Here is a 27,916-nt window from a genome sequence, read left to right on the forward strand (position 1 = left end):
TTCACAGGTGCATCAGCGTCACCAGGTTATACCCAATGATATTTAGACATTTTAATCAACAAATCTGTGGCATTCTTTACTGCAGAGGGCTGTCGAGACTGGGTCATTGAGTATATTCAAGGCTGAGAGACAGACGGAGTTTTAAACAACAAATGCTGTGATATCCAACATTTGTTGTTTTCAGTACAGATTCCATCATCTGCAATAATTTGCTCCTAGATTTTTAATCCGTAAGGGAGTACAGAGCTATGGGGAAAAGGCTGGAAAGTGACATTGAGGATTATCAGATCAAACATGATCTCACTGAATGGTGGAGCTGACTCGATGGGCTGAATGGACTTCTGTGCTTATGAGATGTCCTCTATCTTTGTGGATGTTCTAGCCCTCCTCCACAGTAGGCAGGACTTGAACCTGGATCTTCTGGCCCAGAAATGGGAACACCACCGCAGTGCCACAAGTGCCCTGGTATTCATATATATCCTTGTTCCTCAATCATTGCTGGGTCAGCATCTTGGAAACTTCCATGCAATAACATTGCAAATACATCAACAAGAACAGTTATTTAAATACAGAAAAAATATCTTGCATGTATGTTGCACCTGTGGGGAGATAGTGGCCTGGAGGTGTTATCGCTGGACTATTAATCCAGAGACCCCCATGGTGGAATTTGAATTCTATAAATACCTGGAATTAAGAGACTTAGTGATAACCATGAATCCATTGTTAGTTGTTGGGGAAAAGCCCATCTGGTTCACTAATGCCCTTTAGGGAAGGAAACTGCAATCCTTACCTGGTCTGGCCTACATGTGACTCCAGACCAACAGCAATGTGGTTGACTCTTAACTGCCCTCTGGGCAATTAGGGATGGGGCGATAAATGCTGCCCTGGCCAGGGACACCCTCATCCCATGAATGAATAAAAGAACAAAAAAGGATGTGCTTTCACGACTAGCTATTTCCATAGCCATTGAAGAACTTTAGGTGTGTAGTTTTGCAGGAGCCAATTTGTACCGAGGATGTGAAGAACAGCAGAGGGACAGTGTCCACTTTAATGGGGATATTGATTGTAGGATAAATATTCGCAATAAACTGGGGAGATCTCACTCCTTGTGATAACTAAAAATGGTGTCGCTCACATCCTAAGCAAGAATTCTTTCTTAAAATATGTAGGATGGGGTGGTCAGAAATTTCTACCTGACCCCAACGTCTTGCTCCTGGCCCAGAGACGAAGCAATCTTACAGATTTGAACTGGGCACCTGTCACCATTGTTGTTCCAACGCTGGCACACCCAAACTGCTCTGACATCAAAGTTTTCTCTCAACAATATCACCTTGGGGTCAGCTGTACAGGTTAACCTGGTCCCCTTGGGTTCCGAAATACACCGACATTTATTGCCCATCCCTAATTGCCCAGAGGGTAGCTAAGAGTCAGCCACATTGCTGTGGGCCCGGAGTCACGCATAGGATACTTGGAATACACAAGGCTTCCCAAAGTTTGTGCGATGGGAAAGACTTTAGGAAATGTTCTCGATATCTCGTGACTATGAAAACACTCCCACTCGTTTTTTCATCAGAACAGAGGACAGTTGTGAAATTGTGTAACGGATCCTAAAGGATTTCTGAATCCATTTTACTGGAATTCACACCATGGATCCAACCGAGAGCCAGTGAAAATCCTGGCTAACAACAAATTACATGCAAGGAGAAAAGCCCAAAAGCACTCCTTTGAATCGAGTGACTTTACTAATTGCAGTAAATATCTTCGCCACAACTATCAATAAACTTCACATGTTCCTGACCTTTCCCAGTGCGTTGGACATAGCAATGGGAAAATCGTCAACTCAGCAAGCTAGCTTTCCCTCTGTTAGCTGCAGTTTGACTTTGCACTGTGGAAGTCCATGCTGGATACACAGCTGTGTTGTACAATTTCTTCCTTTTTCCCAAGCCTTTGACCAAAGCCAACAGGGGCTGGAATGAAGCAGTCAGCTGTTATGTGGGTTTCACTGTGTGGGTTGATATTAGTCAACGTGCCCATCTGGGAATACACCCTTCCCTTTCTCACTGCACACTTCAACTCCTGGCTGCTTCACTGCTGTGCTGTTGGTGGATTCGGCTGAACACAACTAAACTTTCTCCTTGAGGTGACTCGACCAATCTCCCCCCGGTCTTAGAGAGTCGCTGGTTGTTTAAAAGCTGTCGAATTGACATCGTCATAGAACCCCGTGGAAATAGGCCATTCAGCCCACTGAGTCTGCACCGAACCTCCAGAGAGCGTCCTACCCAGACCCACACCCTATCCCTGTAACCCTGCATCCCCCCTGGCTAACCCACTTAGCCTGCACATCACGGGGCAATTTAGCGTCCATCCTAACCTGCACGCCTTTGGACTGTGGGAGGAAACCGGAGCACCCGGAGGAAACCCGCGCAGACACGGGGAGAATGTGCAAACCCCACACAGACAGTCGCCCAAGGGTGGAATCGAACCCGGGTCCCAGGCTAACCACTGAGCCACCGTGCCACCCACCTGTGCCAACATGGCTGCCCTACATTGGAAGCTCTGAGCTGAATATTTGTCCCTGTACAGGGTGAGGGGGCAGGTTGGAGGACAGTGGTAGGAGGGGGCAGGCAAGCGGGTAAATTTGTGCTGTCAGCTATCAGTGTAATTGTGCTGGTCCCCCAGGGTTTGTGTCCCACAGGTGGCATCACAGAGTGGAAGGGTGTACGTCAATGATCCGAAGCAGGCTGTGATTACTTGGTCAGGCAGAGGAACCACCGCGGTGTCACAAGCAATGCTAAGCAGGCCGACCAGCAGTTGGATCTCCGGGCAAAATCCCTCTGCGCCCATCTCTCTTCAGTAATTGAGGACTTTGGGAAGTGCCAAGGAGTTTCTCCTCCAACGCGCAGAGCCCACCTGCCATTGGACAGTCCCACCCGCTGGCCATTGATTGGCCAGTTCAAGGAAGATGCTCCTGACTAAGGGTTGCAACCTAACATCAGATTCCCAGTGTAAAATGCCGACTCTTCCTCTCTGTCCCGCACCTCATTGTCATTTATTCACAGGATACAAGCAGTGACCAGGCCAGTATTTATTGCCCATCCTCAATTTCCCAGAGGGTAGTTAAGAGTCAACCACATTGCTGTGGGCCTGGAGTCACATGTAGGCCAGACCAGGTTAGGATGGCAGTTTCCTTCCCTGAAGGGCGTTAGTGAACCAGATGGGTTTCAAAGACATTGGTTTCAGGATTTTTCCTTAAACATGATTTTGTCATCTGCCACGATGGGATTCCAACCTGTGTCTACAGGATGTTAGGCCCTGGGCTGTAAGTCCAGTGACACACAATAACGCCACTGCCTTCCCTAGGGGCATAATTTTAAGGGGATTGGAGGAAGGTACAGGAGAGATGTCAGAGGTAGGTTCTTCACACACAGAGTGGTGGGCGTGTGGAATGCGCTGTCGGCAGTGGTAGTGGAGTCAGATACTTTAGAGACTTCTAAGCCACTCTTGGATAGGCACACGGAGGATAGTAAAATGTAGGATATGCAGGGTTGTTTGATCTTCGAGTAGGATAATAGGTCGGCACAACATTGTGGGCCGAAGGGCCTGTATTGTGCTGTACTGTTCTAAGTACCTCATTAAGGTGTTGTTAGCCACAGATGTCTGTGTTGGCCCATGGTTATTCTTGGCAAGGTATTAAAGTGGCTTAACTTTACCTTCTGCAGGTAACTGATTAATTTCTTGTCATGTGTACCTAAGTACAGTGAAAAGCTTTGTTTGCGAGCAGTACAGGCAGATCATAGTAAGCAAGGACATACAGAGCATAGGGTGGAAAAAAAACTTGGACAGGACAGAGAATCTCTCCCATTCTCACTGGCTGCCGTTAGCCACATTGTGAACTCACCTTCCCTGGTCATCAAGTTTGGGAGTGGCACTTGAAGCTGAAGGCAGGGATACCACTGTATACACACATATTGAAGCTCACGCAACAAATATGTGCAGTGATACAACTGTGAGCAAACCATTAAAACCACGTTCTTAGTGATTAGCACCAAGAACGCTGCAGTGTTAAGCAGATTACAGACATTACGTGTATGAGTAAAGTGGTGGTTGGCTTTTCATTTATAACACAGAAGTTAAATAATAATTTAGGTGAAAGTTTTGCTAAATTGAAGGCTCTCATCATTTTCAGACGGTATTGAAGCCTTAACAGTGGTGTTTTGAAATTTCTGTCCACTGGGTGGTTCTTTAAAGAATAACATCAGATCGCAGTTTGAACTCAGGATCAACTTTCACATTCAAAATAATGATTGTTTATGTCAAGGCTGTCTGAGTACAACAGTGTGATTTGACCCCTCTGTTGCACTGGCTATGATTATCCATCCTTGGCTTTGTGCCATTAGATTCTGATAGCAGGTCTTCCTTCAGTTTAGTCTCACAATGTAATTCTCATCAACAAATAAACATTCCTTAGCGCTTTGTGGATTTAAAGTCTCCACATCAAAGGCTGAGCAGTGAAAATGCACCATTTCTAGAAATAAACACTGCCTTGCCTACAAACACTTATTTGGTTTTACCTGGGACGTGGGTGTTTGTCTGGGCCAGAATTTGTTACCCATCCCTGAATGCTATGGAGAAGGTGATGGTGAGCTGCCTCCTTGAACTGCTGCATGCGATAGGGTACCGTTAGGGAAGGAATTCTAGAATTGAGATCCAAAGACCATGAAGGAATAGAGATACAGTACCAGGTCTGGATGCTGTCTGCAGGGAAAGTGATAGTGTTGGTTGTGTAAGCAGGTCACTTTGAGTCAGGTCTTGAAGCTCCCACACCTTTGCTCACCATGTTGTAAGGGCGTCCCAGCTCATGGTGCTGTCTGAGTTGCCGCATGAATGGTGCAGATTTTTCCACTATTCCCATTAAGAATAGGGATCTACAAGGCCTGCTTGGTCTAGTATGCTAAAGAGAAACCCCTTCCAGGTCTAACTGAAAGAGTCTGTTGTGGTTATTGCATTTCACAGCTGGTTATAGTGACCGAGGCTGGAACGCAGGTGAGTGGTCAGCCTTACCCTAAGGAGGTGGGTTGACATATTCGATAGGACTTCCATCGCTCGTCAGCTTTTGGAATTCAACAGCCGTTAATTGTAAGGAGTCTAAACTGTTTCCTCAAAGTCAGGACCTGTGAAATGCAACAGGAGAGTGTTTCTGGCACATTAATTACATTGTTAAAATGCACAAGGTATGGGCAGTTTTGAGTTAAATGCACCCAAGAACATGCATAAAAAGGACACTGCTTCTGTAAACATTGGGCACAACAAGGCCCAGGGCGCCCCACAAATGGATTTTTAGTTCTGATTCTGTATGTTTTCTTCATCATCTTGACTTTTGTTGGAGTGCCCTGTGCAGGTCTCTCCCATTATAATTGGGCCATCGGTTTGATCAGTGCAGATTGGTTCTGCAAACAGTGCAGGGGTTCAGGTGCATCAACCCTCACTTACCTGGTCCCTACCCTTGCCCCACAAAATTGGATTTTAATTTAAATTATGTGTGTTCGCTTAGTGATTTTGACTTTAGTTACAGTTCAAGGGGGCTGACCCTTTTTAGTTTGGCCTTAATTTAGTTGAATTGGTTCATTTTGAAATAGTACAAAGGGGAGCTGGTAAGACATTGAGGTCATCAATAGTCACTATTGTCCAATGAGACCATCAATAACAGGAACAGGAGTAGGCCATTCGGCCCCTTGAGCCTGCTCACCTATTCAATGGGATCATGGCTGATCTGACTGTTGTCATGTCCCCTTAACCCTTGTTTCCCTGACTGATCAAGAATCTGTCTATCTCTGCCTTAAATCTCCAGTGTCCTCTCTTCCCAGTGCTCCCGCCCCACTCTCAGGTCCCTGATCTCTCCCCCCTCCAAACCCTCCGACACCACCTCCCCCACCCGTGTTTGGTTCTCCCTCACCCACACCTGCCTGCAGGTGACCGATCCTCACCCGCCACCCACCCGCCCCCCCCAACCCCTCCAAATCCCAGCCTGGACTCCAGTGCTCCCGTGGCCGTCAGTAACCATACACCCCCCACCATTATTCCCATGTACCCCCACCATAGTCATCAGTCAAACTGGACCCCCGAGTAAGGGGGATGGGGGGGCGCAGGGTGACCTCAGAGACACCCTGAGGAGGTAAAACTGCCCAGAATGAGAAGGAATGCCCAAGTTGAATGACCCCCCAACTTTCTGACCAAACCTTCCCCCACCCTCACCACAGTAAATCAATGAGCATTCGATAACAGGGTGCCTAATTATTGATGTGGCAGGACTGCGTTAATACTTTTGTGTGTATGTTGTTAGATATTTCGATGACAAAGTGATAGGCCGCAGCATTGCTGGGAGGCGAAATTTGGAGTTTACCGGTCAGACCTTCTGTATTTGTATCAGTTACCCCGTCTCAGTTCGCTGTGGGTGATGGTCGCCATCATTTGATCTGATCAAATCATGAGCAGATTAGACTGGGTCACTGGAGAGAATTGTCTCTCATGGAAGGCCGTGGATCTGAATCTATTTAAGAAATTAGATAAATGTATGGAGGCTAAAGGCATCAAGCGGTTTGGGGAAAGTACAAGAGCCTGGCATTGAGATAGAGGATCAGCCGTGATCAAATTGAATGGAGGAGCAGGCTCGATGGGCCGAATGGACTACTCCTGCTGCTATGTTCTATGTTCCTAACTGCTCCTATTGATGGAAGGAATAAGGAATAGTGCGCCCAGCTTTAAGGCCAGAAGGATAATGGCGAACAGGAGGAAGAACCAAGTTTTATGCAGTGAGTGGTTAGGCTCTGGAACGTGCTCCCACAGATCGGGGTGGAAGAGGCTTAATCTTGGCCTTCAAGAGAGAACTAGAGAATTATCTGAAGATAAATAATTGATAGGCTGTGTGGAAAGGAATGTGAATTAGCACCTGGAGCAACCCATCAAAGTAGGCCCTCCCAAAGTGGGGGCTGGGACCCCACACTGAAATTTCAGGGTCCTGAATTCTCAGGCAACATCTCTGCTCCCATTCAAACAGGCACTTGCTCTCATAGTGACCGCACTGTGACTCCTGGACTTTCCAAACAATCATTACCTAGTGCCAATCCCCTTCCTTCCAATACTCTTACTCACTATTTCTATCCAAACAATCATTCAGTGTTCTCTTATATTTTATTCACGGACTATGGGTGTTGCAGGCTAGGCCAACATTTATTATCCATCCAAAATTGCCCAGAGTCCACCATATTGCTGTGGGTCTGGAGTCATATGTAGGCCAGACCAGGTAAGGAAGGCAGTTTCCTTCCCTAAAGGACATTAGTGAGCCATTGAGGATTTCCCAACAATGGGTATCACTATCTCCCATGACAGGATTTGAACCCAGGTCCCCAGAACATTACCCAGATCTAAAGTCTGGTGTTAATACCGCTGGGCCATCACTTTCCCTTACCTGAGTGCCTCAACTGAACAAGCAGAATCAAAGAATTGTTATGGTGCAGAGGGGGTTGATTGGTTCATCATGCCTGCTCTGGCTCTTCAACAGAGCATCACCACCTCATACCAGTCTCCTGCTCTTGCCCCCATACACTTGCACTTTATTTCTGTTTAAATAACCATCCATTTCCTCTCTTCATTGCCTCAGTTAAACCCCATTTCCAGGCAGCGCATTCCCGACCCGAGCCACTGACTGTTTTATTTTTTCACACATCACCCTTACGTCATTTGCACATCGTTTTAAAGCAATGACCTCTCGTTCTTGATCCTTTCACGAGCAGGAGCAGTTTCTCCCTGTCTCCTGGTAGGGAGGGTATGATCTCTGCTGTGCATCCTGGCATGCTGTGATGTGGGATACGCTGCGTATTGGCACTGAGTAATGGAGAGCCTGCTCTCTGCATTCCCGTGGCAACAGCACCCTGGGTTTATTCAAGTGCTCTGGTCTAGACTCAAAAGCAATGGCCCTCGCTGTGGGTCACAGCAAAGCTGTAGCACTGCAACTTTATCTCAAACCCACGGGGACAAGAGCCAGGCAATGGGTTACGGTTCAGTAACCCATACGTTACTGAAGACAGGGCAGTGCAGTGCAGTGTTGCTGTTTTTCCTTGCCATCAATAGTCTGCTTGCTTCTCAATAATTTCTTTCAAGTCAGTCCCAGGAATGTGTTGGTTATCCGAAGCACGGACAGTGAAAAGGCTCCATGTTTCTGTTATTCACAAAGTATTCCCCCAGTACAGTGGCCCAGTGGCTCACGCTACTGCCTCACAGCTCCAGGGACCCGGGTTCGATTCCAGCTTCGGGTGACTGTGTGTGTGGAGTTTGCACATATCTCCCCGTGTCAGCGTGGGTTTGCTCTGGTTTCCTCCCACATTCCAAAGGTGGAGTGTCCGTGTGTGTCTGGAGCTTCAGGCTCAGAGGCAGGACACTACCCACTGTACTAGATGAGCTGCCCTCTAGGCAGAGTACACAGGCCATGGAAGACACCTCCTGAGAATGTAACTGATACAGACTCAAAGTGCTTGGATAAACCCCTTGAAGGGGAAAAGAAGGGCTACAAGGAAAAGCACTATGGAAATTGCCCTTGCAAAGAGTTAGCACAGACCTGTTGGACCAAATGGCCTGTTCTTGTGTACTTGCCTTTCTATGATTCATAAAACAATGATGCCCCTGATCTTGGTCATTGGCAGATCCCAGGTGGGCTCCAGGCACAGCAACCGCCAGATTTAATTTTCATTCTGTTGCTGAGCTGTTTATCTTTCTGTTGGATATCATTGGCCACGTTGCTGTTGTCGTTCATGAACTCCCTCTCGGTAATGAAATCTGCTCTTTGTACCTAGTCTGGCTGAAGACTGAATTCACAGCGGTGTGATATCTTACATAGGGTTCCAGACAAAAGTCACAACCAGACTCAAAGTACTGGCTATGTTTCTCTCTCCACAGATGCTGCTGATCTGCTGAGTTTCTCCAGCACCATCTGTTTCTACTAATGCAATATCTTAGATTTCCTCTGAAAGTGGGTCAGCCAATCACTTTGTTAAGAGCAGTTAGGGATGGGCATTAAATGTTGACCTTTCAATGACACCCCATAGAATCCCTACAGTGTGAAAGCAGGCCATTTGGCCTATCGAGTCCACACCAACCCTCTGAAGAGCCTCCCACCCAGACCCAACTCCCTACCTTGTAACCCTGCATTTCCCACAGCTAACCCACCTAGCCTGGACATTATGGGCAATTTAGCATGGCCGATCTGCCTAACCTGCTCATCTTTGGACTGTGGGAGGAAACCGGAGCACCCAGAGGAAACCCACACAGACGCAGAGAGAATGCGCTAACTCCACACAGACAGTCACCCGAGGGTGGAATTGAACCCAGGTCCCTGGTGCTGTGAGGCAGCTGTGCTAACCACTGAGCCACCATATCCTGCAAATAGTTTTCTTACAGAAATGCAGCAGTCAGATTGCACACAGCTCACATTAGTGACAGTTACTGGGGAAATAGATATTGGGCCCAGGGAACTGGAAATAAATTGTTTGTGTCGTGATTGTAACAGGGTCAGCCAGGTGGACTTCATAGAATAGGAGTTCCCTGATTGGGGCTGTAAACCTGGTCCAATCAGGGAGCCCTGGCTGACAGATAAAAAGATGGAGTGTTTGGAATACTGACACTCTGGTATCTGACTCTGTGTAAGACAGTGCTACAGTCTAGGACAGTTCATTGTAAATAAAAGGTGGCTTGGTGACAGGACACCAGCCTCTGTGGAGTTGTTTCATTTTGGTCTTCTTTGATATTGTGCCATGTGGTCTTTATATCGATTTGATCAGTCTAATGAGAAGGTAATTAATGGAAGACCACATTGAGAGATGTAGCATATTCTCCAGATAAGGTTAATCCAGAATGTGGCATCATTATTGTTAAACAGAGAACTGCAGATACTGGAAATCTGAAACAAAAATGGAAAATGCTGGAGAAACTCAACAGGTCTGGCAACATCTGTGTGCAGAAAGCACGGTTCTGAATTAGGGTCCCTGGACCCGAAACGTTAACCCTTGTTTCTCTTTCCGCAGATGCTGCCAGACCTGCTGTGTTTCTCCAACAATTTCTGTTTTTATATCAGTTTAAATATTTGACCTCCTAATAAATTCAGCCTAAGGTGAATTGAAAAGAATGCAAGAAAAATAATTTAACCAAAGATTGACAAATATTTGACATAATCTCTCCACTGGAACCAGACCCAGAGTCAAGGGTCATGAAGTTGTTGGATTCATTACCCAAGAGTGCAGCTGATGCTAGGACCCTGAGTAAATTGATGCAATTTAGTTAGATCAATTCAAAATGCAATTAACTATTAGATCGAATATGTTGGAGTTTTGGAGAGATCAGCACCTGAAGCCCTTCATCCTTAACTTTTCCTTACATTTGTACAAACTTTAAAATCTATTTAAGAGTGGAGGGTTTGAGTCATGGGGAGGGGCTGTATGGGCTGGGTCTTTTTACCCTGAAGCGTCAGAGGCTGAGGGGCGATCTTATAGAGGTTTATAAAATCATGAGGGGCATGGCTAGGGTGAATAGCAAAGGTCTTTTCCCCCAGGGGTAGGGGAGTCCAAACCTAGAGGGGCATGGTGAGAGGGGAAAGATTTGAAAGAGACCTGAGGGGCAACTTTTTCACACAGTGGGGCGGTGTGTATTTGGAATGAGCTGCCAGAGGAAGTGGTGCATGCAGGTACACTCACAACATTAAAGGGACATTTGGACAGGTACGTGGATAGGAAAGGTTTAGAGGGATATGGGCCAAATGCAGGCAAACAGCACGAGTCCGGTTTAGGAAACCTGATTGGTATGGGTGAGTTGGGCTGAAGGGGCTGTTTCCGTCACTCTATGACTTTAAGATAAAAACGTTGGATTCCAAAGGGGCAGAGGCTCACCAGATGGTTTAGCTGATGTGGCGCTCATGTGCATAAGGATGTGATCTTTGATTGGAAAAGCGCCCCGGATGTGCATCCTCAATCTCGTTCCCTCCTCGTGGTGAACACTGGGATCCTCCACCTCCCAACAGAGGGGCGGATGTTGGAGTCTAACAAAATCCACTGATGGCATGAAGGAGACACCTACACTGTACTTGGGACTTCCAGCAGATGTGGCAACCCAGGTTGGACTGCAGTCATGGGAGGAAGCAGAACGCTGCCCATCGCACTCCCATCCCCCTTCCTGTCACCCCTCCCATCTACCTCCCATCACATCCCCCATCACAACCCCATCTCTCCCCCCTCCCCCATTTCTCCACAAATCTGCCCCTCACCTTCCACCCCCATAGACCCTCACATTCCCCCCCCGGTCCCCTAATCCGCCCCCCTCTTACTGGGCACCACCTGCAGATGCCAACCTCCAACAACCTCTTGATTGCTGATCACCCCTCAAGCTGAGCTGAAGCAGCCTACAGCAATGTGCGTTCTCCCTGCTCAGAGGTTTGCAGATTCCAAACAGAGATGAAGGGGATCTACTTCTCTCAAAGAGACATGAATCTGTCAAATTCACTCCCCGAAAGAGCGCGATGGAAGCCGGGACACTAAGCAAATTTAAGGAGGAGATAGACAGATTTTTTTTTGTCAGTGTTGTGTTATAGGAAATAAAAACCAAAAGAACCGCGGATGCTGTAAATCAGGAGCTAAGACGGAAGTTGCTGGAAAAGCTCAGCAAGTCTGGCAGCATCTGTGAAGGAAAAGAAATCAGTTAACGTTTCAGGTCCGGTGACCCTTCCTCAGAATGTATGTGCTATAGGGAGCAGGCAGGAAAGTGGAGTTGAGGCGAAGATGAGATTGGCCATGATCATATCAAAGAGGGGAGCAGGCTCGAAGGGCTGAATGGCCTGCTTCTAGTTCTTAAGTTCTCCTGTTTAAACATAATCCAATCCCTTAGAACCAGCTTACCTGTCAAATCGAACTTACACCAAATTACGCATAGCCTATGGGCATACTCAAAGAATGAGGAGTCAAACACAGCGCTAGCATTAAGGAAAATAGAATGGTTAGAGTCTCAGCTTCATAATTTCAATGACTGTAAACAATACAAAATGTATTTTATTAAGCGCATCTGTGAAGGGCTGCAAATTCACAAACTGTCTTGCTTTTATCTTACAAATGCAGGGTTTCCCAGGAGACATCGGTCTTCCAGGGCAAAATGGTCCGGAAGGCCCAAAGGTGAGTCCCTTTCCAATCAGGCACACCATCGGCCAACTAAAGTGGCCAACTAATGATTTTGCCACCGGGTTTGCTTTCTAGAAGATTGCCCCTATCCAAATGGTGCTGCTTGCATTTTTGTTTTGTTGATCTTGCTCCAGTTGGTTTAAAAAAATTTTCTGGAAGGCCTTGTGAGGAACCTGGGAGGTCAGGCCAGCTGCGGACGCTCGTGGCAATAATCTGGACCTCGGGTTGCTGGCTAACTTTGAGAAATATTTTCTACGTCTGATATTCTCTGTTTTTTTTGAAATCTTTCCCAGGGAAAACCAGGAGCACGAGGCCTACCTGGGCCACAGGGTCTGTCTGGTCAAGAGGTAAGTACTGAGGGAAAGCTTACCTCTATGCTGCCATCGAACTGGACATTACGTTTTCTTGTAGAGCAATGGTTCAACTGAAGCCAGGCCTACTCCCTCAGGTGTTGCAGGAAGGGGCCTCAAAAATCCCATGGCCAAGGCTTTGAAGAAGGTTTTCCTGCGGTCCCTGGGGCCATTGTTTCTCCCTCAATCAATACGACTAAAACATTATCTGGTCATTTGTCCAAAATGCTGTTTGTGGGATCTTGCTGTGCACAATTTGGCTGTCTTTCCTTCCCGCTTTACAGCAGTTGCCGCATTTCAGTTAGCATTTCGTTGGCCATTAAGCACTTTGAGACGTTGTGAGGTGGAGAAATGTGCTATATATTCCAGTCTGTTCTAGTCCAGGATTCTCTCAAGGTAAACTTGCAGGTTGAGTCAGTAGTTAAGAAGGGAAGTGCAATGTTGGCATTTATTTTGAGAAGACTTGAATATAAAAGCAAATACTACTGAGGCTTTATAAGGCTCTGGTCAGGCCACATTTGGAATAGTGTGTGTAGTTTTGGGCCCCATATCTCAGAAAGGATGTACTGGCCCTGGAGCGGGTTCAGAGGAGATTCACGAGAACAGGCCCAGAAATGAAAAGGTTAACATATGAGGAACATTTGAGGACTCTGGGATTATACTCATTGGAGTTTAGAAAGATGAGGGGGGGATCTAATTGAAACTTACAGAATACTGAATGGCCTGGGTAGAGTGGATGTTGGGAAGATGTTTTTATTTGTAGGAGAGACTAGGACCCGAGGGCACAGCCTCAGAGTAAAGGGAAGACCTTTTAGAACGGAGATAAGGAGAAACTTCTTCAGCCAGAGAGTGGTGAATCTATGGAATTTACTGCTGCAGAAGGCTGTGGAGGCCAGGGCATTGAGCACATTTAAGATTGAGGTAGATAGGTTCTTGATTATCAAGGGGATCAAGGGTTACGGGGAGAAAGCAGGAGAATAGGGTTGAGGAACTTGTCAGCCATGATTGAAAGCAGAGCTGATTCGATTGACCGAATGGCCTAATTTCTGCTGCTATGTCTTATAAATGCACGATGTTGTTTCATGCCTATAGCAGCAGCGATGGTGCACCAGAGAAAGATGGTGAAGCATTTCTGAATTGTTCTGAGCCTGTGAAAGGTGCCGAATAGAAGCAAACGGATTTCTATTGAGTGAGAAGGAGGTGAAGATCTGTTGAATTTGAATTGCAATCAAATAGTTAGACAGCTAAATTGAAGCATGGGCTTAAAATGCACATAAACAAAATAAAAACCGAAAGAACTACGAATGCTGGAAATCAGAAACAAAACCAAAAATTGCTGGAAAAGCTCAACAGGTCTGGCAGCATCTATGGACAGAAAGCAGAGTTAACGATTTTGTTCAGTGCAGAGTTAACGTTTTGGGTTCAGTGGCTCTTCTTTATAACAGGGTCTATTCTGAACAAAATGGTTAACTCTGCTTTCTCTCCGCAGATGCAGCCAGACCTGCTGAGATGTTCCAGCAATTTCTAATGTTGTTTCTGAAAATCCACATCCCTTGCAACGACAAAATCCGGAGCGAAGGTTTGAAAGAGGGAATTGCAGACGGGATGGAGATGTCTAAACTCTCCATTCACTGCTAACCTGCTTTAAAGCCTTAGCAAGACATCAGCACTTTAAACAGAAGCGCCAAAATATACTGAGGTGAATTTCAGTGAAGAGTAAGAGTGTTGAAATGTGGAGGTAGCAAGAACTGCCGATGCTGGAGTCAGAATCGATACAGTGCAGAGCTGGAGGAACACAGCAGGTCAGGCAGCATCAGAGAAGCAGGAGAGTCGACGTTTCGAGTCTGGACCCTTCGTCAGGACTGGGGAGGGGGAGGGGAGCTCAGAAATAGAGGGACGGGGTGGGGGGCTGGGGGAAGGTAGATGGGATGATGATGGGTGGATGCAGGTAGGGGGTTGTGGAGATTGTTCAATGGGAAGGGTGGGGTGATGGGTGAGAAGGAAGATTTGCAGGGTTGGGGAAGATTTTGAAGCTGGTGAATTGAATGTTGAGGCCATTGGCCTGTAAGCACCCGAGGTGGAATACAAGGTGTTGTTCGCCCAGTTTACGTGTGGCCACTGTGTTTACCTCACTGTGTAGTGTGCACAGTTGTATGTCGTGTCATCCAACATTTCAACACAAAGTGTATCCAAAACATGGGATTAGGCAGGAATGGGAGGAATAGGAAATTTCACAGGAATCATGTTTTTAAAGAAGCTTTTAGAAACTGCAAGTGAGACCAATTCCTGAACACTATGTCTCCTCATATGGTCTCCTCATGTAAATGAGCTGGAGGAGGTTCATTAGTCTGATACCTGGAACCAGCGGGATGTGTTATGAGGAAAACAGTCTCGGCTTGTACCCATAGGGGTCTGGAAGCGTGGGAGGTGACTTGATTGAAGTGTGTAAGGTGCTAAATGGTCACAAGGATGCTCCCTTCTGTGGGTCAGTCCAGAACAAAGGGGCAACGTTTTAAATGGGAGTTAGAAACACAAGCAGATCAGCCACGATCTTATTGAATATTGAAGCAGGCTTAGGGGGGCTGATTGATCTACTAGTTCTCCCATTTCTTTGTGTATAAATCATAGGCAGACTGTTCTGTTTAAATAAGGAGGCTTAAGATTTCAGCCAAAGAGGGAGGGATCAGAACACATAGGAGGCCTGGCTACAGTGAGGAAGGAGGCCATTCAGCCCACAGAGTCTACACCAGCCCCCCACCCTATCCTATCTCTGCAACTAAGCCATCTAGCCTGCACAATTTAGCTTGGCCAAGCTGCCTAACTTTAGGCTGTGGGAGGAAACCCATGCAGATACAGGGAGAACATGCAAACTCCACACAAACAGTCACCTGAGGTAGGCATTTGAACCCCAGTCCCTGGTGCTGTGAGGTAGTAGTACTAACCACTGAGCCACTATGCCACAGGACTGAAGGAGGTCACTGGAGAATAAGATACAGTCTAGGCGGGGGTTTGAAGTATAAAAGATCTGCAGTTTAGGCTTTAGTACACAGGGTGCAGCCGGATGTGAATAAGAAAGAGTGGATGTGGAAGAACACAACTTAGGTGTGGATTACAGCCCAGGCAGGCGAATTTTCCAGAAGATGAAGTGGATGCCCAATGATTCACTTCTTGTGAATCAGCAGGGGATGGAGCGAGTTCAGATTTAACCGATGATGGTTTTCCTGGACAGTCAGACTCAGGGATCGAGGCTGAACAAATACTGATTATTTCTCTCTCTCGACAATTTCCAGCGTAACCAAGAGTTAAAACAGCTCAGATCACAACTCGGGGTGATTCTCTCTCGCTGTGACTCCTTGCTAACAGCTGGGTCTCATGTGAATGTGGGAATGGGATCAGAGAGCTTCCAAAAGAGGAACAGGAAAAATTAATGGAAAAACCTCCTTATAAAATACCTTTGGTTTGTTCAGTGTAACTTCCAAGATCAGAGATAAATCATTCCGGTTTGGATCACCAGTCAGTTTGATAGATGTGAAAAAACCACAAGCAGACATTGAGTTTTTTTTTCAATTGTAACTATGAAAGCATAAGAAAAAAATATATTTTTCCACATTTTAGCAACCAGTTCAAGGAAGTGTCTGGCTCCAAAACAGTCGGATTTAGCATAAATAAAATCATTCTCTAATGTTTGTTCCTTCACAAATGAAAGCCTTGCATTTATGTAGCATGTAGTCTCATCCATGTTTTCAAATATCTCACTGCCTTTATCTTTGTAACCTCCCGAGTGTCACTGAGAGAGCTGGACTCCCTCTTATTCTAGCCTCTCCAGCATCCCTGGTTTTACTTGCTCTGCCCTGAGCTGACTGGGTCTGAAGCTGTGGGATTCTGTACCTAAACCCTGTGCATTAACCCCATGCCCTAAAACGTACCTCTTTAATCCAGTTTTAGCACACCAGACCTGATATCCCCGTGGCCATGGTTCGGGGGCATGTTTTAGTTCATATGAAGCTCCTCAGGATGTTGGATTGCGCTGAGGGGGTGCTATATAAATGCAAGATGTTTTTGTTGTTACTTCAAGCGTCGGCAGGCCTCATTTAAAATGTTGTTTGGTGGTTGTTGTATGCATGCATTCAGCGATGCAGACGAGATCATTGTTACTAAGGCAGAGAAACAAGCTGAACATGAATCCGCCATTAAAGGTGGGTCTCAGTGATGTCTAGACAGACTACAGTTTGGATGGTACTCTGTTGGAATCAGTGAAACACCCACCAGAAACTATGGGAAATTTGGAGTGATCATTGCATTTCAATCAATAGTTCCTGCTAGAGATCAGTGATAAAATTGGTACAACTGAAGCACTCTAGAATGTTTACTGTATCTATAAACATCATGACAGTCAGCAGTGACCATGTGGAGATGTTGTTTCATCTTTTATGGGACGTGGGGGTCACTGGCTGGGCCCAGCATTTATTGCCCATCCCTAATTACTCCTTGAGAAGGTGGTAGTGAGTTGCAGTCTTGAACCACTGGAGTCTGTGTAAGTGCAGTTAGGAGGAGTATGGGGGAAGCTGTTGGGGGAAGTTAGATGGCCTAGTGGTATTCACTGGACTATTAATCCAGTGACCCAGGTAACCTTTTGGCAACAGAGGTTCGAATCCTGCCATGGCAGATGGTGGAATTTGAATCCAATAACGATCTGGAATTAGGAGTCTAATGATGACCAGGAATCTGTTGCCAATTGTCAGGAAAAACCTATTTGGTTCACTATTGCCCTTTAGGGAAGGAAACTGCCATCCTTACCTGGTCTGGCCTACATGTGACTCCAGACCCACAGCAATGTGGTTGACTCTTAACTGCCCTCTGGGCAATTAGGGATGGGCAATAAATGCTGCCTAGCCAGTGATGCCCTCATCCCGTGAATGAATGAAAAGAAAGTTCTAGGATTTTGACATAGAGACAGTGAAAGGTGTGTATGATTCCACTTGATAAGGGAAAAAAAACAATAAAAATAAAACCAGGCAATACATGGTCTGGCCGTACTGGAGCTCTGTTTTCAGGTATCCAAGGCAAGGCGAAGCAATGTGCGTCATTCTCAAGTTTACTCTGGGAACTTGCGTGGGGGTGGCGTCCCCATCTTTCTGCTGCCCTTGTCCTTCTCTGCGGTGGGTTTGGAAGGTACAGCCTAAGGAGGATTCCTAAGTTACTGCAGTGCATCTTGTATATAGTACACACTGCTGCTACTGAGCATCGGTGGTGGAGGGAGTGGATGCTTGTGGATGTGGTGCCAGTCAAGCGGGGGCTGCTTTGTTCTGGATGGTGCCAAGCCTCTTGTGTGTTGTTGGAGCTGTGCCCATCCAGGCAAGTGGGGAGTATTCCATCACACTCCTGACTTGTGCCTTGTAGACGGTGGGAGAGACTTTGGGGAGACAGGAGGTGACAAAATGCCGAACACCAGTTTGGATACAGTTCCAGGCAGCACACAGGAAGATAAAGTGGAGAGTAAGGCATGTTATTCACTGACTGATGCTTTTTATCTGATTCAATACAGGGCGATGAAGGTCGGACTGGACGACCGGGAGAGCCAGGCCCTGAGGTATGTCTGTATTTTACATTATTGATAACTCGCTCCTTCTAATATCTGTAAATAGATCGAAACATGCTCCTGGAAACATAAGTAAGGGTCAGATGAGGCCAGTTTTATATTACATAAAAATATTTCTGGCTCTGCGAAACAGAGGGGTTTACAAGATTAAGGAAGCAGACAGATTAATAATTTAAACACAATTTGAACAAGTTATAATGTAAACTACTGACAAGACAGTGATACACTGGCATCATTGAGTGGGAGAGTGTAGATTGACAGCTGAAAATTGTCACAGTGTTTTCTTCCTCAAACAGTGAGCGAAATGTTTGGCACAAATGTTTGTTAATAAGAATGGCTGCTCACTCAAAGAGAACCCTTAAACTTGGAATTTCGTAAAACCTGACTCTTTTCAGTGCTGTTTGACAAAATTGCACGGGGATTTGTCTCATTTATTTGACCATTACCATAAGTCTCTTAAAAATACTAAAATAAGGTAGTTATTCAAGCAAGCTCAAATTGAAATCAAAGAACAGTACAGCACAGGAACAGGCCCTTCGGCCCTCCAAGCTTGTGCCGACACATTTTGTCCTTCCATACTAAAACTGTCTTCACTTACAGGATCCATAACCCTCCATTCCCTTCCTATCCGTGTATTCGACCAGGTGTTTCTTGAAAGTTGCTATTGTGTCTGCTACCACCACCTCCTCTGGCAGCACATTCCAGGCGCTCACCACTCTTTGCGTGAAAAAACTGCCTCACACATCTCTTTTAAACTTCCCCCCCACCCCCGCTACCCCTCTGTACCTTGAACCCTTGTACCTTAGTAACTGACTCCTCCACCCTGGGAAAAAGCCTCATACTTCGACTCTACCCATGCCATTCATAATCTTATAAACTTCTATTTGGCCGCTCCTCGTCCTCCTGCATTCCAGTGAAAACAAACCCTGTCTATCCAACCTTTCTTCAAAGCTAAAATCCTCCATTCCAGGCAACATCCTGGTAAACCTTTTCCGTACCCTCTCCAAATCATCTACATCCTTTTGGTTGTGTGATGACCAGAACTGTACACAATATTCCAAGTGTAGCCTAACTAAAGTTCCGTAAAGCTACAGCATAACATGTCTATCCTTATACTCAATGCCCCTTCCAATGAAGGCAAGCAGGCCATAGGCCCTTTTTACAACGTTATCGATCTGTACTGCCACCTTCAGTGATCAGTGGACCTGCACACCCAGATCCCTATGCATATCATACTCCTAAGGGTTCTGCCATCCACTGTATAATTTCCACCTGTACTTGACCTTCCAAAATGCATCACCTGACATTTGTCCAGATTAAACTCTCTCTGCCATTTTTCTGCCCACGCCTCCAACTGATCTATATCCTACTGTATCCGCTGTATCTAATTGCAACCGTGGAAAAACATTGTACATGTGGGCAAATCATCTTCACAGTTTCAGATCTCTGATGCAATGTATTCAATGTATTGTCTCACATAATCTGAAATAGTTGTTTAGTATTACAGAGCTTGAGTATTGTTCATAAAGCTGTGTCAAAGCTTTTCATCTTGCAATTATCAGGACATTTAACAAGAATACAAATTCAACAGGAAACCAATATTTACACAGCAGGAGAGGAGAGTGCTGGCAAGTGGGCTGTTTTTACCCCATTCACTCACGGGACAAGGGCTTTGCTGGCTGGACCAGCATTAATTTTCCATTCCTAAATGGGATAGTAGAGGTGTTGATGGTAGAGATTGCATGGAGAATGCACCCGTTATTGCAGATTGACAGTTAACTGCCAAACTTTATTCAATTTTTAATCAAGCAAGTTGTCTCTGATCAGTCAAGGCACTACCCAGAGAAATGAACCATTGAGTGACAGGCACTGAGTTGGTTGAGTTAAAAGAGCTGCAGCACATGAACCTGTTTCTTCATAAAAAAAACTTTGATAAAATGTGTCTTCTATCGGCTCGACACAATCTGAAATATTTCACAAAGCTGTCATATTCCAATCATTACCATAAAGCTTTTATCAATCGTCATATACATCTATAATAATATACTTGGTGATATTATGTGTGTATGGGTGTGAGTGTATGCATATGTGTGAGAATGTGTGTTTGTCTGTGTAGGTGTGTATGTGGGGTCTTGGTGTTGGTATGTGTGTATATACGAGGGGTGTGTGTGTGGGTGAGTGTGTGTAGGTGTTTATGTGTGTGCCTGTGTAGGTATAGGTGTGTGAGTGTGTGTATAGGTATGTACATGGGTGTAGGTGTGTGTGTGGGTGTGTAAGTGCATGTGTCTGTGTAGGTGTGTGTTGGAGGAGGATGTGTGGGTATGTGTGTGTGGGTGTGTGAGTGTGTGTCTGTAGGTGTCTGTGGGAGTTGGCGGGGGTGTGTATGTGTGGGTGTGTGTGTGCATAGATGTATGCGTGAGTGTGGGTGTAGATGTGGGTGTGTGTGTGTGTGGATGTAGGTGTGTGTGTGTCTGTAGGTGTCTGTGGGAGTTGGGGTGGGTGTGTATGTACGGATGTGTGTGTGCGTAGGTGTATGCATGCGTAGGGTATGCGTGAGTGTGTGTGTAGGTGTGACAGTAGGTGTGTATATAGGTGTGGGTGTGTGTCTGGGTGTGGGTATGTGTGTAGCTGTGTGTGTGGGTGTGTTTGTAGGTGTGCGTGTGTGTGTGTGTAGGTGTGGGTGTGTATGTAGGTGTGGGTGTGGGAGTAGGTGTGTGTGTGTGGGTGTCTGTGCAGGTGTGTGTGTAGGTGTACATGTGGGTGTGTGAGTAGGTGTGTGTGTGTGGGTGTGTGTGTGTAGCTGTGTGTGTGGGTGTCTGTGCAGGTGCGTGTGTAGATGTGTGTGTAGGTGTGTGTGTGGGTGAGTGAGTGGGCAAAGGTCTGGCAGATGGAGTACAATGTTGGTAAATGCGGAGTCATCAATTTTGGTAGGAATAACAGTGAAAAGAACTATTATTTGAATGGTAAAAAATTGCAGCAAGCTGCTGTGCAGAGGGACCTGGGTGTCCTGGTGCATGAAGGTTGGTTTGCAGGTGCAGCAGGTAATTAAGAAGGCAAATGGAATATTGTCCTTCATTGCTACAGGGATTGAGTTCAAAAACAGGGAGGTTATGTTGAAGCTGTATAGGGTGCTGGTGAGGCTATACGTGGAGTACTGTGTTTAGTTTTGGTCTCCTTGTTTGAGAAAGGATGTACTGGCACTGGAGGAGGTGCAGAGGAGTTTCACTAGGTTTATTTTGGAGTTGAGGGGGTTTGCTTATGAGGCGAGACTGAATTTAGAAGAATCTAGAAGAATGATGGCATGTTCTTACAGAAACGTATAAAATTGTGAAGGGAATAGATAAAATAGAAGCAGGGAGGTTGCTTCCATTGGTGGGTGGAACTAGAACTAGGGGGTGTTGACTCAAAATAAGGGGGAGCAGGTTTAGGACTGAGTTGAGGAGGAACATCTTCACCCAAAGGATTGTGAATCTGTGGAATTCCCTGCCCAGTGAAGCAGTTGAGGCTTCTTCATTGAATGTTTTTAAAGCTAAGATAGATAGATTTTTGAACAGTAAAGAAGTTAAGGGTTATGGTGAAAGGGTGGGTAAGTGGAGTTGAATGTGGTATGGAATGGGCTGCTGAGTCATCATTTGCAAGCGAGTGTGTCAAAATTATTTTTGGACTGAATGTTTCGAGGGATTGAGTTTGTGGCTGTACAGATGACTTTGGCAATGACCACTGACTCTGACAAGGAAGCAACGGAAGTTAATATACAAGTAACTATCCAGAAAGAAGGGATGCTGATCATAAAACAGCAACAACGAGGAGTTATACATGGCCTTTAGCAGAATAAAATGTTCCAAGCCCCTACTCATGAACTTTATTAAGCAAAACTTGACACTAAAATGTTTAAGGTGACATTAGAACCGGTGGTCTAAAGCTTGATCAAAGAGGATATTATTCACGGGGAAGGAGGAGAGATTTTTGAGAGAGCTTAGGACCCAGACCATCAGTGATGAAGTGGTTAACATCGAAAGGCCAGCATTGAATGGGTGCAGATGTCCCTAAACCGCACTTTGATTTGGGATAGGCCACAGCGCCAATGAGAGTGACATCTACAATGCAATCTCTTTGTCGCCCTTGATAACCCACTTAGTCCATTTACCAATTCAGTTGCAGCATCAATGTAAGATTTTTACTCAACCAGGACACAGTGGGGGGTTTAATCCAGGTGTGCATTGACCACAGTCTACTATTTGAGCAGAAAATCAAAGCGAACTCATGCCGAAGTTTTCACTAGTTGGTGATTAAAGTGCTTATTTCATGTAGAAGTCTGGAGATTAATAGTTTGATGTTGAGTAAGGTCAGGGACATTGCTACTGAGACATGAATATTCCTTAGCACCTAATACCGACATCAAAGTTAGTCCTGCTCAGCCAGACTCACAGGAAATCTCCTCTTACACTGTCTCAGCTCCGCAATGACACCGTGTACTGTATTAATTTTCCCATTTTCCCACATCAACCATTGCTGTGTTGTGTTCCTGCACCAGTTTGTGTCGAGTTACAGCCAGCTTTATGGAACAAGTCTCTGGCTTGAGGCTGAACCTATTCTTTCATAGAGGACCCTGTAAAGGAAGGATAGGGAAGAAAGAATAAATTACTTATATCAAACCAATTCAACCCATGGGCATTTTTCAGAGGGCAGGCATTCCTGCCTTGCTACCCATTTGGCTCAGGGCAAGACTTCACTGCCACCTCTAACCTCCATCTTTTGGTCTTTTCACATGCCTAAGTGGTCTATTTTACCCATAGCAAGGCAGGCCCATGCCGAGTGGAGAACCTGGCAGTTCTAGCCGTGGGCATTGGTACCAGTCGAGGGGTAGAAAGCTTTGTGATTTCCTATGCTCATTTAAGTTGCCCGAACCAGAGAGTGTTTGCTTCTGTATCACAGCTACAGGTTTAACCTAACTGTAACGCTCAATTCCCTGTCTTATGAATTGGATAACCTCTTACTCGATTAGTCACACAACAGAGCTTAAACTTTCTCAGCTTCAAATAATCCTTTCTGGGTTCTAACCAAATACTTCTGGTTTGGAGCTTTCACACTAAAACCCTTACACCAAGGCAACCCATTTCCTAACAGTTCTACAGAACTTTCTTTCTTCAGGAGAAACTGTTTCATACGTTATAAATTCTACGAAGACCTCTGTGAACAGAAAAACAATAGCCTTTCAAGATCTGAGATGTTCGCCGAAGCAAAAAAAAAATGCTGATCCTTCGAAACAAAAGGCAAGCTAATGCTACTCAAGTTTGCCCTGTCCATTTGGAAAATCCTCCCAATGAAAACAAATTCCCAGAAGTACCCCAGGGCTCACTCACTCATACTCATTTAAAAATTATCATACCTTCGGAATACAAACAAGTTAATCATTAAATCTCCTCATGCACATAGACTAAAACCCATATGTCACCAGTTCAAAATCCAAACTCTGAAATAAATGATACTAAAATACATATATAAATTACACACCTTCCATCTCAAGGTTAACATGAATCTTGAGGTATGTCACATCTGAAATCTGCCTTGGCTTGTTCTCTGAAAACACAGACCAGGGAATTAGGTGCACCCATTAGAGTGCCCAATTCTGGTGAAATTGGGTTACAAAGCAGCCATGATCTCACAGGATTACTGTGGGCTGAATGGTCTCCTCTTGTCACTATGTTCCTGGTGCCTTTTATAGCTGTTGTGCTGATTAACCATGTGGGCCATCGCCAGAAATGTCGGAGGTAAGCGGTCTGTGATCTTCACTTATCTGTTGTGTAATTGCAGTGAAGTTCTGACATATTAAAGTAGACTCACCAATGACCGAATGGGACTTAAAATGAGTTTTGAAATTTATTTGTACGATCCAACATTTAGCATTAATTTTGGTCCATTTCTGTGTATTGTTCCAGGGACGCCCTGGGAGGAGGGGATTTCCTGGGAAACCAGGACCTGATGGCCCGAAGGTAAGCCACTGGGTTGTTGTAACAATTTGGATCACATTGGGTCTGCTTCATGTATACAGCTATTAACTGTAAAGTCCAAAAATTGTGTAACAAGGTCAAGATTTGTTTCCCCAAAACAAACCTGGCTCACATCAGTTCAATGATCACTGATATCCTTTCTGATTGTACTAATATGATTCATTAACATTCTTATGGGAAAGAACGAGGATATTCAACCCATTGAATCCATGATGCTTTTCCCCAGCCATCCCATTTGTCCGCTCTATCCTCATAGCCTTTTAATTTTACCATTCCTTAGGGTGGCACAGTGACTCAGTGATTGGCACTGCTGCCTCACAGCGCCAGGGACCCAGGTTCGGTTCCACCCTTGGGTGACTGACCGTGTGGGGTTTGCACATTGTCCCTGTGTCTGCATGGCTTTCCTCCCAATGTTAGATTAGGGTTGATTGGCCGCAGAGCTGTGGGGAAGGGGGCTGGGATGCTCAGTGTGGATTTGATGGGCTGAATGGCCTGCCTGCACACTGTAGGGATTCCATGATTCTAAGTGCCCATCCAATTTCCATTTGAAATCCTTCATTGTTGCCATTTCCAGCTTTCTCAGTATCCAGCTCATTGCCACTTGGTGTGTGGAAAATAAAGCTGCTGCTCACATCCCCCACAGTCATCTCTTGCCCTGACCCTTGTACCACCCAGCTTAGGGAAACTGTTTCTTCTATAGAATCCCTACAGTGTGGAAACAGGCCCTTTGGCCCAACCAGTCCACACCAACCCTTGTAGCATCCCCACCCAGACCCATCCCCCTGTAACACACCTAATCTACACATCCCTGAACACTATGGGCAATTTAGCATGGCCAATCCACCTAGCCTGCACATCTTTGGACTGTGGGAGGAAACCAGAGCACCCGGAGGAAACCCATGCAGACACGCAGACAAGAGAATGTGCAAACTCCACACAGACAGTTGCCCGAGGGTGGAATTGAACCAGGGTCCCTGGCGCTGTGAGGCAGCAGTGCTAACCACTGAGCCACCGTGCTACAACACCGCCCACCCCCCTGCCAACTTTGCTGTTTCTCTTTGCCTAACTTACTGAAATGAGTCATGGGCCTGTGCATTTCCCATCAGTTTCTCCAGGGAGAACAACCCCAGCTTCTCCTTGTTGTTGAAATCCCTCAACCCAGGAACTGTTTCTGGTAAGCCTCACATCCTTCCTAAATAAAGCATGCTGACCAGAACTGATTGCGATACTCAGCATGTAGCCTAATCAGAGTTTTATTAAGGTTCAGCGCAGCCTCCCTGATTTGGACTCGGCACTTCAATTCATGAAGCCCAGGATCCTGCGCACTTTCCTGCCCCTCTGTTGTGTGGTCCTACCTCAGCTGTTGAGATGGATGTACATGGACCTCCCAAAACCCTGTGTTCCTGTGCGCGCTTCCAAATTGTGCCCGTGTTATCTTGTAGTGGTGTAGACAGTACTGAACACAGCCTGTTTCTGTCAGTGATCCAACAGCAGACACAACTTGTCCAGAGTTCAGAGAGGAATGTGGTGCCAGGATACACACCCCACCCTTTCGCCCAAACTGAGTTTGGCTGGACTTGGCCTCAGTGTAGCTGGATCAGACTGAACGAGGCAGAGCCAAGCCCTGCCTGAGTGTTCACTCACCTCTGTTGCAGTTTACACTGAACAGCGAACGACAAGTGGTCCATTTCGCCTCGGATTTAAAAGTGCATACTCTGCCGATACTGGAACTGGCTGACCGTGCGCTGTGGTAGGTGCCCAGGAACTGAAGTGGTTGGTAGCCAATTGTAGGGCAGACACTCTGCTCCCAGTTCCCGGGCATGTTTGCTTTGCCTCCATTGCAACAACCAATTTGAGGGAGCGTGGCCGAGAGTTTACCAGCAGATGACACCTATGTGAGTGTCTATCGTTGAAATGCCAGGAGAAAAAGTAATGAAGAGGCATTTTTAAGAACATTTACCAAACAGTGTTAATATCTGCCCGGAAGGCTTGTCTGAGTAAAATAAATTCATGCATTTTTGAGCATTAAGTGTTCTGTGAACTCGAACCAATTTTAGTTTTATTCTTTTTCCTACACCCGTACTGTCTGGCATAATGTGTGTTTACTCTTTCAACAGCTGTGCATTTAACACTTCTTCAAAACTGTAATCAAACCAACCATTATCCCCGCAGCTGTAGATCAGCGTTCCATGTAATCACTTCAGGATGGAACACGGAGTTTAATCTGCGTAACACACGAAGTGGTCTGCATTTTCACTCCAGGGATGGGAAAAACAGGAGCTGGGAATTGTTCTGGGTCCCAAAATTCATGGGAGGGGTTTAAGGCGATGACTTAATTGGCACGAGGTCACATTCGCTACCCAACTAATGTTATCCAAGAGGGCACTGAGAAGGTGGAGGATCTGCCAGGGAGTTCACAGTTTAAGAGCAACATGAGGCTGTGGAAGGAGGTGGGTAATTGAGAGGGTATTTCAGCAGAAAGGTGTTTCCAGCCCTTCCCCACCCCCTCCCCACTGACCATCAGTCACCCCTTTTCAAAACACTTAATGAGACAAGTTTGAAAAGCTGCCCAGTATTGGGGGCAGAAGCTACTTCCATGGGGCAGCCTCCGGCTGAACCCCAATCAGGAAATTTGGGAATGTCTGGCATTCCGACCCGGTGCCTGGAACCCAGCTGGAACTGCTCCCCTGCCTTTCTCCAACCCCCAGCCCCGGCACGGAGGGATTGGAAGAGCCTGGTCGATATCCCAGACCTCACCTCGAACAGCACTGTCAACAGTCCCTCACTCCCACGTGCGGCCGCTCAGACACACAGCAACCGGAACAGGGAAACCAGCCAGCGTTCCAGCTCTTGTCAGACACCATTCCCAACCCTGGCGAGAAGCTACAGTCCCCCGTGCGAAGAGAATTCCATAAAATACAACATCAACAGTGGATGGGACCACGGGAGAGACCTGGCCATTCCAGACAATTGACCTGCTTCCTGGGAAACCGACTGAAAACTCCAACTGTGAGGAATTCTCTTCCTCAAAAGGCAGTGGATGCAGAATCTTGAAATATTTTTGAGGCAAAGATGAACAGGTTCCCAATTCCCAAGGGATTTGGGAGATTATCGGCGGATATGCAGGAATGTAAAGCTGGAGTTCAAATCAGATCAGCCATGATCTTATTGATTGGGGGAGCAGGATCGAAGGGCCGCATGGCCTCCTCTTGTTCCTTGTTCGTATTATGGAGCTTTGTTTGAAACTTCCTTTGGTTTGCTTTATTAAGATAAATGTGAACAAAAAAACGCCTTTTTTTTAACCCGGTGCAAGAGTGAAAACCAGTAAAACTGGATGGTGTGATGTACTGGTCTGGATCATGTGACATCCCAGAAGGAAAAGCCAGTAAAACTTGTAAATTATGCGTACTGGTCCAGTTTGTCTTGTATGCCTTAGAGCAGTCCTCCAGTACGACCAGTCCATTCAGTTTCAAGTATAGAGGACCAGTACATTTCAATTCCCAGTATAGAGGACTAGTACATTTCAGTTTCCAGTATAGAGGACCAATATGTTTGATGTAAAATATACAGGACCAGTACATTTCAGTTCCCAGTATGGAGGACCAGTGCATTCAAATCCAAGTATTAAAGACCAGTATATTCAATTCCAAGTATAGAGGACCAGTACATTCGATTCCCAGCATTGTGGACCAGTCTCTTCCCTTCCAACTTTTACTATTTTTATATCTCCTGCCGGGAAGATAGTGG

At 45.9% G+C, this 27,916-nt stretch overlaps 1 protein-coding gene across 1 annotated transcript in view; it reads left to right on the forward strand.

Annotated features, from left to right (window-relative positions):
- LOC109937100 (collagen alpha-1(XXVII) chain B-like) overlaps window positions 1-24,217 on the forward strand; it is a 298,313-nt gene extending 274,096 nt beyond the window's left edge. The window contains exons 18-21 of the mRNA XM_048613403.1: window positions 12,150-12,203; window positions 12,503-12,556; window positions 18,105-18,149; window positions 24,098-24,217. Coding sequence (XP_048469360.1) covers window positions 12,150-12,203; window positions 12,503-12,556; window positions 18,105-18,149; window positions 24,098-24,217 — 273 coding nt within the window. The remainder of the gene's footprint in view (window positions 1-12,149; window positions 12,204-12,502; window positions 12,557-18,104; window positions 18,150-24,097) is intronic.
- The last annotated feature ends 3,699 nt before the right edge of the window (window positions 24,218-27,916 follow it).

Source organism: Rhincodon typus, chromosome 28, assembly GCF_021869965.1.
Source record: "Rhincodon typus isolate 14 chromosome 28, sRhiTyp1.1, whole genome shotgun sequence".
Classification (NCBI taxonomy): Eukaryota; Metazoa; Chordata; class Chondrichthyes; order Orectolobiformes; family Rhincodontidae; genus Rhincodon; species Rhincodon typus.